At 56.2% G+C, this 12,775-nt stretch overlaps 1 protein-coding gene across 1 annotated transcript; it reads right to left on the bottom strand.

The window, feature by feature from the left end:
* Positions 1 to 810: 810 nt before the first annotated feature.
* Bdkrb1 (bradykinin receptor B1) lies at positions 811 to 7,482 on the bottom strand. Its single transcript, XM_015489683.2, has 2 exons — positions 6,467 to 7,482; positions 811 to 2,500 (listed from the first exon to the last, which is right to left on the bottom strand). Exon 2 carries the CDS (start codon positions 2,488 to 2,490, stop codon positions 1,432 to 1,434), a length of 1,059 nt encoding a protein of 352 aa, XP_015345169.1. The 5' UTR covers positions 2,491 to 2,500; positions 6,467 to 7,482; the 3' UTR covers positions 811 to 1,431.
* Positions 7,483 to 12,775: the final 5,293 nt, after the last annotated feature.

The following is a 12,775-nucleotide window of genomic DNA, read 5'->3' as shown; positions in this document are numbered from 1 at the left end:
GTCACTGCAAAATGTCCTATTTCCACGAGTCCTTCCACTAAGCAACATGGGGTACGCTGGCAAGGAAATTGTCATACCTACTTGGCTAATGGCTCCCAGCACAGTACCTCCAACCCCCGGGAACTGTGGCTGTCCATCTGGCAAAACCCAACCTGGAGCAGTCCGACTGCCTGCCTGCCTGCCTTCTGGAGCTTGCTGAGCGCTGTAGAAGGAACGTGCACATCAAATTCATGCTTTCCAGCTTCAGCAGGGCCCCGAGCCCCTGAATCTCTTCATGCTTCCTTAGTGAGTTGACTCTGACCGTCGACCATCACGGACCCCCCAGCAGGCCATCCTCCCCCAGCCCTACGCCCTGGTCCTCCGCCTCCCTCCAAGCCCTCCCTCCTACCTGAAGCCCACCTGCCTCTGTTCTGCTGCTGCTTCTGCAGGAACGTGCCCTTTCCTTATTTTGCTTGGCCAATGGCCAGGTGTTTGGGATTTGGGTCATCTGTCCTTCCTGTGGGAAGCCCTCTCTGAGGGCTCCTCCTAGCCACCCGGCCGGGCCCATCTCTGCACTCTCACCCCATTCTCTCCCCGGGGAATGGGGCGGTGCTCCTGCTCTGTGATCTGCTCCTGGTTACTGTCCTGTGGCCACAACTGAAGCAGAGACACGGTCAGGCCATGCGTCAGGTCCCCGGTGGCAAGGAGAGCATGGTGGGCCAGGGGCCAGTGGGTGCTGACCAGTGCGTTGCAAGTGGCCCAGGGCAGTGCTTCCCCCAGCTGTCCTCCCCTCCTGTACCCCACCCTCTGTTGAAACTCAGCCCACAGCTCACCTCCCCATCCCTCTGGGCAGCCAGACCTTGTGGGCAGGAGCTTGGGCTGAACCTCGGTATATTCCTCACAGCTCAGAACATTCTGGACAAATGGAGATGTAACAAGACACCCTTCCTGGATGCCTGTATGAGTTTCCTGTTGCTGCTGTAACAAATCACGCAGACTCAGTGCTTTGAACAACTCAGATTTATTCTGTGACGGTTCTGGAGGTCAGGTGCGGGCAGGGCCTGTTTCTAGAGGCTCTTCTGGAGGCTCCAGGGGGATCTGCCCCCTTGGTTTTCCCTGCCTCTGAGGGCGCCTGCAGTCTTGGCTCACAGCCCCTTCCTCCCTGGCTCTGACTTCTGCATGTGTCCCCACATCTCCTCTGACTCTGAGGACCCTTGTGACTATGTTGGGCACCTGGATAATCCAGGACCATCTCCCCACCGGGAGATCCTCATCTTAATGACACCTACAAAGCCCCTGTTACCCTGTCAACTAACCTCCCCAGGGTCTAGAAACGGGCTCCGGATGTCTTTGGGGGTCATTATTTGGTAGATGGTCATCTGACCACCACTGTAGTCTTTATGAGGATGGAACGATTGAAACGGAGGCCACGATTCTCCGTTCTCTGCTGCTTCAGCTCCGCCCGGACAGCGGGACGCAGTCTTTCCTGTGGGTGGAGGACAGCGCCTCGAGGCTCCGGGGGGTGCATCGTTTGTAAAGCTCCCAGAGCTTGGTCCTGAAGAGCCGGCCCACGAAGACGTAGATCACGGGGTTCAGGCAGCTGTTGGCGAAGGCCAGGGAGTTGGCCAGCTGCAGGCCCAGGTCGATGGGCTCCTCCCAGGAGCAGCCCCGGACGGCCCCCACCCGGAACAGGAACTCCAGGAAGGCGAAGAGGTGGTAGGGCGCCCAGCACACCAGGAAGGCCCCCACGAGCGCCAGGATCAGCGCCGTGGTCTTGCCGTCGCTGGGGCCCCCACACCGGGCCCTGCCGACGGCCTCCCGCCCTCGCAGGGAGGCCAGGATGTGCCCGTTGAAGAAGAGGATGGCGGCCAGGGGGAGCAGGAAGCCCAGCACGGTCAGCTCCACCATCCTGGCCACGTGCCAGGCCTGGTGGGGCAGCAGCAGGACGCAGGCGGAGATGTTCAGCTCAGGGACGGCTTCCACGGACCGCAGCAGGAACGTGGGGGTGCTCAGGAGGCCCCCCACCACCCAGATGAGCGCACAGGTGGCCTGGGCCTGCCGGCGTCGCCGCCGCCTCCGGCTGGCCATGGGGTGCACCAGCACCTGGTAGCGGTCCTGGCTGATGGCCACCACCAGGAAGATGCTGGTGAACAGGTTGGCCTTGATGACCCCGCTGACCACGCGGCAGAGGAGGGTGCCGAAGGGCCAGTGGAACTCGTTCCAGATGTTCTCCGCCCAGAAGGGCAGGCCCAAGACGAACACCAGGTCGGAAGCCGCCAGGTTGGCGAGGTAGATCTCCGCTGCATTCAGTCGCCGGCGTGGCAGGAGGAGGACGGACAGGACGAGGAGGTTCCCCAGGAGGCCCAGGGAGCAGATGGCAAGGAGGAAGGTGGGCAGCACTCTGTGCAGCAGGGCCCAGGCCTCGGAGGCGCCCTCGCAGGAGGTGGCGTTGGGAGGGGCCTGCAGGCTGCCGTTGGAGGACTGGAGCTCCAGGAGGACCTGGGATGCCATCCACAGTGACCTGAAATGAGAAGAGTCGGGGCTAGCGCAGGGGAGGCAAAACCCAGCCCACGGGCCACCCTGCCTGCGCCTGCTCTGAACAATAAAGTTTTATTGGCACATGTCCACATCACTTGCATATACCTGTGGCCATTTCCATGTTACAACAGCAGAGTTGACGGCTGCAACAGCACCCCTGGCCTGGAGCTGACCCTACTCACCAGCTGTTCCTCTAGAGGAGGAGGTTGCTGATGTCTGGTGGAGAGGAAGAGAACAGGACTTTGCCCTTGAGTTCAAATGCTGGCACAACCACTTGTGGCCTGCGTGGGCCCACTGACTTTTCCTTTCCTTTGGGGATCTGTCTATTGAGTGCTTAGCGTGGTGCCCGGGGGAAAAGAAAGTGCTCAAAAGAAGGCGGCAGCGATTAGACTTACTGGAGACCATTTCATGATTGTTACGAAAGAGCTGAACAAACGTTTAGTGAGCATCTACTTCCTGCACTTTGCAAGGTCCTGGAGATTCACAGGACAGAGCAGCCCCAACTCTGTGGGGCTTGCTGCCTGGAGGAGATGCAGGGTCATAACCTAAGAGGGGACACACACAGGGCAAGAAGGAGGCACAGCCAGGGGAGCTGCTGGGGCTGGGCTGGCAGGGTGGATGGGTGGGGGCAAGAGTGAAGTGTTTCTGGAAGAAGATTCTTCTGCGCTTGGAAAACTTGGGCAATTGGATGGGAAACAGAACACTCCCACTCATCAACGGCTGCTAGGTTCCAGGCACAGCTCTAAGTGTGTTACATTTAAGTATTTCCTCATTTAATCTTCCAGCAGCCTGTCGTCGCCCTATGACCAACTGGACTTGTGCAGGGGGAGGTGTCTGTTGGACATGGAGTAGCGATGCCCAGTGTGCAATTAGGTATGCAAACCCGGTTTTCAGGGACAAATCTGGGATAAGGAAAAGTAACCGAGTTGCAGGCTCATGGAGGGAACCCTGGAGGGGGCGTGCAGATGGAGGGGGAGGGACAGAAGAGCAGGAGACCCGGGAATGATGCTTTGGTGTCTGTGAAGTTCCACGGCACGCAGGACGGGGCAGCTCTGATACAGAGCAGGAGGAAGATCTTGCTCTTGCCACCGTGGGACTGTCATTTATGGCAGGGCCCCAGTCCGCCACGGATGTTCGCTTTGCAGTCTGGCAAAATACTTTAAGTTTGCAGTGAGCTCTTCTGCATGACAGGCCCTGAACCAAATGTCGAACAAAAATCCAAGTCTGGACTTTCTGTTTCTCAAGGAGGGGGCCAGCGTGCAGCTCCTGAGAGATGTTCGTGGCGAGTCCCGCTCCATGATGCGGAGGGGTGGGGTCGGCAGAATCACAGCCCCCAAAGGTGTCTGGGTCCTTGCCCCTCCCCTGGGGCCCATGAATATTATCTTTCATGATGTCATTGGATCATGGGTCATGGGGTGGGGAGTGTCCTGGGTCATCCACATGGGCTCCATGGCATCCTGCGGGTCCTCGTAAGGGGGGTGGGCAGGTCAGGGAGAGATGTGACCACGCCATGCTGGGGCCTAGAAGATGGGGGAGGGGCTGCACGCACAGGAGGAGCTGGCCTCTGGGAGCTCCGGAGGAACACGGCCTGGCCACCCCTGACCTTAGCCGTGGCTTCCAGAAGTGTAAGAGAATTAATTAATTAATTAATTAATTTGTTTCAAGCCACGGAATTCGTGGTGCTTTGTTGGAGCAGACACAGGACACTGATGCCCAGCTCAAGATGTCAGCTCCCCCACCTATGCAGGAGCCTCAGCTTGGATCTGACGGGGTCAGCAGGCTTTGCCCTCCACTCCACAGCAGCCACAGCACGTGTCTGCTGAAGCCAGGGTGGTCTTTACTAGCTGGGGTTAAAGTTGGCCAGAGGAGAAATCTTCCTTCCTTAGTTCTTAGCTTCAGTGCTGAAATTTTTCCTGGCACGTAGTAAGTGCTCAGTAAACCACAGCTCTTGATGGCAGTAATTTGCTCTGCTTTGAAAAACTCACTGGGGACACTGGGCATCTCTACCAAAGATGGGAAGTCTGTAATTTCTAAGTGAGGTTTTCTGAGTTTCCCTGGCATGGGCTATGTGGCAAGTTCAAAATTTTCTTCACTAAATTAGCCCTCCTCAGATGAACTCCAATATCAACAGTCAGGTGGTGACAAGGACACTGGGAATATAGACAGAGTGGGTGAGAAGTCAGCACGGTCAAGAGCAAGGCGGTGCTTCCAAGCCGAACACAACCCGAGCAGTGATTGTCCTTAGGAAATCTTGTAAGCCAGCTGGGAGGGATTTATTTTCATAAATCAGAATCTGTATATGGTGAGGGCAGAGTCCCTGTGAGGGCAGATGGCTGTATTTGGCACTGATGAGTTACTTTTGTTTTCTTTTTTATTTCCTACAGTCCTTTATTTGTTCTTTTTAGATATACGTGAGAGTAGAATGTATTTTGATGTATTCTACATACATGGAGTAAAACTATTCTACTTAGATCCCATTCTTGTGGTTGAACATGATATGGAGTCATACTGGTGGTGAACTCACACATGAACATAAGAAAGTTCTGTCTGATTCATTCTATTGTCTTTCCTATTCCCATCTCCCCTCCCTTCATTCCCTTTTGTCTAATCCAATGAACTTCTAACCCCCCAACCCCCATTGTGTGTTGGCATCCACACATCAGAGAGAACATTCAGCCTTTGGTTTTGGGGGATTGGCTTATTTCACTTAGCACGATAGTCTCTAGTTCCATTCATTTAGAGGCAGAAGCCATAATTTCATTCTTTATGGCTGAGTAATACTTCATTGTGTCTATATACCATTTTTCTTTACCCTATTGAAGGGCACCTAGATTGGTTCCATAGCTTAGCTATTGTGAATTGAGCTGCTAGACACATTGAAGAGACTGTGCACTGTAGTATGCTGATTTTAAGTCCTTTGGGTATAGACCGAGGAGTGGGATAACTGGGTCAAATGGTGGTTCCATTCCAAGTTTTGTGAGGAATCTCCACACTGCTTTCCATAGTGGTTGCACAACTTGCGGCCCCACCAGCAGTGTATTGTGTGAGTGTGCCTTTCCCCACATCCTCACCAACACTTATTGTTGCTTGCATTCTTGATAATTGCCATTCTGACAGGAGTGAGATGGAATCTGATAAACAAATTCAGCAAAGTAGCAGGATATAAAATTAACACCCATAAACCAATTGTGTTCCTATACAGCAAAGAGGAATCTACTGAAAAAAGAAATTAGGAGCACTATCCCATTCACAAGAGCCTGAAAAGCAACCACCACCACCACAACAAACAAAAACGAACTTGGGATTCAATCTAACAAAAGAGGTGAAAGACCTCTACACTGGAGACTCCAGAACACTAAAGAAAGAAACTGAAGAAGACCTTAGAAGATGGAAAGATTCCCATGTTCTTGGACAGGCAGAATCAATAGTGTCAAAATGGCCCTACTACCAAGAGCATTGTACAGATTTAAAGCAATTCCTATTAAAACCCCAATGACATTCTTCATAGAAATAGAGAAAGCAGTCATGCAACTCATTGGGCAAAACAAGAGGCCCAGAAGAGCCAAAGCAATCCTCAGTGAGAAAAGTGAAGCAGGAGACATCACAGAACCAGACTTAGATCATCCTGCAGAGTCTAGTGACAGAGACAGCAGTGCGGACGAGTTCCACTTGACTGTGACATAAAGGGTGACGGGAACCTTCCCTAGCTGCTCCAAACACTCTTCCTCATTCCCCTAATCTGAAAAAGCAATTAAAGCCCAAACCAGGCATGAGATTGATCAGAATTATTTTTGTTAAGTAATCTACACTTAAGAATATAGATGCTGCCAACATACAGGTGTAAGGGAAGCTTTCCGTTTGTTAGATTCTTTTTTTTTTTAAACAGATGTGATCTCTTCCTTTTTAGATTCATAAGAGAGAAAAAAATAAAAGGTGGTCATTTACTTACCGGAATGGAAAATGAAAACGCTCACAACTTGGGCTGAGTCTTCTCCTGGCGAGGACAGCCTTCGGAGGTGTTCTGTGCTGGGACCTCTGGGGGCATGTGACAGCCTTCAGTGAAACCGTTTCTGCTCCTGTGATGTCACGGGGAGGGGGGGTTGGCTGAAAAGTGAGTCTTGGCTGGAGAAGGTGGTCCGGCTTTGGAGAGGGAAACTCACTGTCCTTTCGCTTTGCACTTGGGGTGGTGAGAGATTACTCAGCCTCCTCTCCCCGCTTCTTGGGTAACATCCGGGAGGCTGGCCCTGCTGCCCGAGACGCGCACCGCACACAGGCCCTGCATCCCAGTGTTGGCACCGTGCAAACCTCCGCCTCTGCTGAGGGGTGATCTCCCTGTCACAGTCGGCCCCCCAGTGCCTGGGACTCGGCCTCAGTTTGGCTGGAGATGGCTTGCGCCTCCCCTTTTGCATTTTGGTCATGAAGGGTGGGTGGCCTGGAATCCACCCGCGTGGACAGTGACACACACAGCAGGCGGGGCAGAGGCTGACTCACGGGGGGGGGGCTCGGGGATGAGTGAGACCTCGGCGCGTCCCCCGTCCTCCCGGGCAGATCTGGAGTCTGGTTTTGATCTGTCTGCGTTGGTGGAGTTACACTACGCAGGACCCCACATTTCAGAAAAGAGGAAATTCATTCCTGGCTTTCCTGGGGGGAGGCAGGCAACGGGCCCTTCCTCAGGAGGCCACTGACCAGGAACCCAGCTGTGCCAGCTCCCCGGCTTCTTGCAGGGCCTCACCTGCCAACTCGGGGCTCCTGAGGGGCCGGCCCCCCCGCCGCGCCCCCACGCCTGCCGCACAGAGTGTTCCTTTGTCTGCAGAATCGGGCCTGGCCTGGCTCTCCTGTTTTCTGTTACTGATGTCCGGGGGATGGACGCACTCTCGAAGGGGGTCCAGGGGCATTCCAAGATCGGATTGGTAGAGGACACGTGGGGAGCTGGCATGGGCCTCTGGGGACATTCCTTACCATCCAGGCACCTCTCGGGGGGGTGGGGGGCGTTGGGCAGGGGCCTCACACTGTCCTTGGGTGGATTTTAGCCAGAGAACAGCACCGAGTCCCCTTCTTTCCTCCTGTGGCTACGCAGCGGGGGTCTGGCTAGCCAGCCACTGACGACGCCTCCCTCAGCTGGGAGATGAGACTGCCCTGGTCTGGGAGGCTCCTTCCCAGCTGTCCCCCTGCCAAGTGTCTATTTACTCTCCCGCGGCCGGAGACAGTCCTGCCAAGAGGGGGGCTCCGCGGGTCTGAGCTCAGCTTTGCTCACCCGGAAGACGGAGGTTGGAGAGAACGGCCCTGTGCAGGGCCACTGATGGGGGCCGAGGAAGCCAGACTTCCAGGGGTCAGTCTGTGGCGGCCTTGACCGAGGCGGGGGAGCTCTCTGATGAGACTCGTCCAGCTGTCCCTGGCCCTGGATGGAGACTGGGAAGCAGACCCTTGGTCCAAGGGAGCAGAGGGTCTCCCTCGGTGGGGAGTGGGCCAAGGGCAGTGTGAGGAAGCCCCCCGGCTCCGTGCTCACCCACCAGGCAGGTGGACAGATGCACAGAGTCACAGTCGTGATGGTCCACTTGAGCGGGTCCCGGGCATTCAGAGACCCCAGGTGGGGCGTGGGCCTGAGCCCACGGGCTGGCTGAGGTGCAGGCCTGAGCGCTGCTCCAGGACAGGAAGGGGCGGTTGGCGGCACAAGCTCCACTGGGCCAGGGCTTCTGAGGACGAGGAAAGTCCAAGAACCCAGCCTCCGGCTCCAGCCCTGCGCCCACCGGCCTGGGAGAGGAAGGGCCGCCCACCTGGCAGTGGGCTCACGAGACCCTCTCCTTAGGGGAGTTGTGAGGCCCCCACGGTGAACATGGTCTGGGACCTGGACCATGGAGATCTCCCCAGGGACACTTGGAAGGGACTTGTGGCTGGGAGAATCAGCTATGCTTCTCCGTCTTCTAAAACCTGTCAGGCCAGGTCACTTCTGAACTTGAAACCCTCCTAGGCTCTGTGCCAGGCACAGGCAGGGGCTGGACAGTGGCCTACAGGGCCATACAGGCCAGACCTGGCTACCTCCCAAGCATCCATCTCATGGCCCTGCCCAGCTCTCCCAGCAGCCCTGGGCCTTCTTGCTCTGTTTTGGACACGCCCTATCCTCTCCCACTTCAGGGCCTTTGCACTGCCAGCTCCCTCGGCCCACCCTTCCCAGAGATTCACACCCTCGCTCTCTCAGCTGCTTCCCATCTCCACAAGTCCCTCAGGTGAGAGAGCCTCTGGAACAGCCTCTCCTTTTGTGCCCAGCTCTGTGGTTCTTCACAACCCTGTCACCTCCTACATGTATGCACTCCTGTGTCTGTGTTCACTTCCTGTCTTCCTCGCCAGCATTTGAGCTCCACAGGGCAAGGAACTTATCTCTGTGGATCAAAGTCCCATTTCCTCTCTCAGAGATGATACACAGTAGTTGCTCAATAAATACTTGCTGAACGAATTCATGACCCCAGGCATTTATAGATAAAAGCATCAACAGTTTGTCTTATGCCAACAAACATGTCTTTGCTCTTGGACTGGAATATGCATCGCCAGCCTCTGGGCCTCCAGCCTGCAGACAGCACCTCAGAGGACTTCTTAGCCTTCATAATCACACGAGCTAATTCCTCATGATAAATCTCTCTTTGTCATCTATTTCTCAGGAGAGTCCTAATAGGCAGAGTCTGGGGAGACTGCATGGAGGGGGGACATTTGAGCTGGGTTTTGAGAGATGGATAGGAGTTGGAAGGCTGAGAAGGGCGTGTGCAAGGACAGCGTGTGCATTATAAAATGCAGAAGCCCTGTGCGAGGCCCCTGGGAGCTCGGAGCAGGCCGCACGCCGCTCTGATTCTTCTTTCCAGGAAGACCACTGGGTCCAGCTGGGTTTGGAAAGACTGCCCTGGGCAGGCCTTATATGGACCCATGGTTTGGTGCAGAGAAGATTAAACAGAGCTCCTCAGGGCGGAGTGAGTGGTGTGCTGAGTGGGTGCAGGAGAGGGGCCAGCCCCACTCAAGACCTCTGGGGACAGTGGGGGACTTGGCGGTCTTAGGAATGTTCCAGTCCTGCCTACTTTTGAAAGTTGCTGGGAGAAGCCAGGGCCAGGGCCAACGCTGCACTGTCTGGCTGCCCGTGGGCACCCTGGGCATGAAGTTGCCCCTGTGTCTTCCCATCCTGCGCCCTCCTGTTCAGCAGCCTTGATGCCTGGTGGTCGTGTGCAGCAAAGAACGAGGCGGAGACGTGATGGCTGCCTTTACGGTGCATGGGGTTGCCTTGGGACGGCCAGCACCTAACTTGAGCATTGGCCACACTGATCCCCAGGACAGGAATGCTTCCAGGGGCTGCAAGACTCTGGGCACAGGGCTACTGGGATAGCTGAAGACACCTGTACCCCTTCTGGAAGACCTGGGATCACTCTGGACTGTTCTCGTCCTGGATGGAGGGCAGCTACCAACTGAAATGCATGTGTCATTATAATCCATGAGCTCTGTGAAAAAAAAATAATAGGACACAGTGGCCCATGACACAGAGAGGAGTGGGGACTCGTGCTCAGGGAGGCTGTTCAGGGAGGCAGCACGTCCTGTGCCAGGTCCTGGAGTATGAGAAGAAACCAGCTGTGGAGTAAGAGGCACACACAGCATAAGCAAAGGCCCTGGGGCTCAGTGGCTGGAACAACTGAGGAGGCTGTGTGCAGAGTGTGGATATCTGGAGAGTGGTGGGGCAGGCAGAGGCCATCTCGACCCAGCCTGCTAGAGCACTGTGGGGAGTTTGGAGTTTCCTGGTTCAATGACATCGAAAGGGAGGGAGGGAAGATCAGGCAAAGGGAACGCTGAGCTCTGAGGCAGTCCCCAGGAGCCCCAGGCAACCTGTGGGGGTTCTGATGCTGAGATAAACCTTCAGAGCTGCTAGGGGGTGAGACAAGGGGGTGAGACGGCTGGGGTGCCCTGCAGATGTGGCCTGGGCCCTCCCGGTGGCCCAGCACCACAGCCAATGGGGAAGGAAGCTGTGTTTGGAAGATCACCTGGCTCCTGTGTGGCAGATGGGTCACAGGTGGGGGGCGGGCAGTCAAGGAGGAAGTGAGCTGGTGCGGGGACTCCCTGGGGACACATAGTAGGTGGGAGAGGGCAGGAGGGGGATCCAAGAGCTTTCCCAGATCTAGATATCTACCTACCTACCTACCTACCTATCTACCTACCTACCTATCTACCTACCTATCTACCTACCTACCTGTCTACCTACCTACCTGCCTACCTACCTACCTACCTGCCTGCCTACTTACCTACCTATCTGTGGGTCTATCCTCCATCTCAAGAGTTCTTTCAAGGACTTGGCTTATAGGATAGGGGGTCCGACTGAGACCAAGCTTTGCAGGGGTCCCTTAGGAACCCAGGCAGGGCCGATGCTGCCATCTTGAGGCAGAACTTCCCCTTCAGGGACTCTGGGTGTTTGCTCTCAGCCCTGCACTGAGTCCACTGTGGAGAAGCCCAGCTGGTTGCCAAGGGCGACCTCCTTTATGTACTGCCAGGGGTCTATAAGGTGCTAACCCCCTCTGCCAAGTGCCCCACTGTAATACCCACGTTCACATCCATCTAAGTAACTGTGGAAGGATCGCGGCCACATGGGTACATGAAACCCTCCGTCACACATGGTATGTAGAGCCATAATTCTGTCTGAGATTAGTCAGAGGACCATGCAGACAGACAAGAACAAGGGTTAGGATGGAGGCCCGGGGAGTCCAACATTTAGACTTCAGGTGAAGAAGGAGGTGCTGGGCAAGGAGACCATGAAGATCCAGGCGCCAATCAAATCCAGGAGGCTGGGGTTCCACCCATCAGATGGAATGGGCCCGCCCCCTTGCAGGACTTGTCAGGGCCTCTAACATGCACACAGGCACGTGGAGCCCCGTGAGGAGGCGTGCTAATCACATTTCCTGGACTCATTTAATCAGAAACCAGGGCGGTGGTTATTTATTTATTTATTTAATTGTGAACCTTTGGGAAACTCTGGGGAATAAATAATGACACAAATAGTCAAAATTGTGAAAGTGGCCCTGCCCTCGGATTGCCTAAAAGGGCCCTGAGAAATGCCATCTGTGGGCAGGACGGGCCTCTTGAATTCCCCATCCTGAAGGTGAGACGCTGGGGCCTGACTTGGAGGTGAGTGGAGTGGAAACGCCTAGCCAGGGCTTGAATCCCCGCTCCACCCCTGGGGGCAGGGCCACCTGGGCCCTTCTCTGCCCTCTCCAGGAGCCGCTCTGCAGAGCTGGGGCATCGGATGAGGTGGAGGCAGCCGGGCTTGGTGGCTCCTGGAAGGAGCCGTTCCTGAGGTCGTCATCTTGCTGTTGCACAAGACAGAGGGAGTGTCAGCCCAGGGCCACCGGCTGTCCTCATGCAGCCAGACCTGGAGAGGAAGCAGATGCCTGTCGCTGGCCACTGTGGGGGTCACGGGTGACTCCTGTGGGGGAGGCTCGAATCCCCCTTCTGGCCATGGTTCAGGGCTGTGGATAAACAGCCTCCCTCCTGGTGGGCTCGGCCCAGCTGGGCCCTTTGGTGGGAGGCTCCCTGAGTCAGCCGGCCCTGGGGCCTGCGGGTGAAGACAGGAGCAGCACACCAGGCCTGGGGCCCTGGAGGAGGGGGCCTGGGCTGGCCCCTGAAGTGCCGTGTGACTTGGGAGAGGCCTCAGGACCCTCTGTTTGGAGGTGGCACGGCCTGTCTTTCCTAGGAAGCCCTCTCTCACGGCTCACAGGAGGTGGCAGGGCAGGGACTAGGCCTGGCCCCAAAGTTCTCCCCCTGCACCTGATATTCTACCCCAGTGGGAGGGGGGTGAGAGGAGCCACCCAGAGGCAGGTAACCGTGATTCTAGGTGAAGTGTCGCTGCAGGCGTCTCTGCGCGGGGACTTAGAGCCAGAGCAACAGAAGTGGCTGCCAGGAGTGGCGGGAGGTAGAATTAGGCACGACCCTGATGGGTGGGGGTTCTCTTTTGGGGTGATGAGGAGGGTCTGGCATTAACAGCGGCCACGGTCGCCCAACTCTGTAGATAGCGAAAAGCTGGGGTGGGTGGACCGTATGACATGTGAGTCATCTCTCGACAAAACTGCTGTGACAAATGTGAGCACAAGGAGCGGCCACTGTCCCTGGGGGAGGCGACAGTGCAGAGGGCATGTGCAGGTGCCCCGTGGGGAGGGGCTCCACCGCAGCACGCCCACCCCAAGGTGAGGATGTCCTATGTGGAAAGCGCACTGGGTCCCCCCTTCCTCCCAGCCTCCCAGCG

This window comes from Marmota marmota, unplaced genomic scaffold, assembly GCF_001458135.2.
Source record: "Marmota marmota marmota unplaced genomic scaffold, marMar, whole genome shotgun sequence".
Taxonomy (NCBI): Eukaryota; Metazoa; Chordata; class Mammalia; order Rodentia; family Sciuridae; genus Marmota; species Marmota marmota.
This window is presented reverse-complemented; position numbering and strand designations above follow the sequence as displayed.

What these genes read in the sequence shown, in the direction of transcription:
- Bdkrb1 (XM_015489683.2), bottom strand. Translation starts at nt 2,490, where the DNA reads ATGGCATCCCAGGTCCTCCTGGAGCTCCAGTCCTCCAACGGCAGCCTG.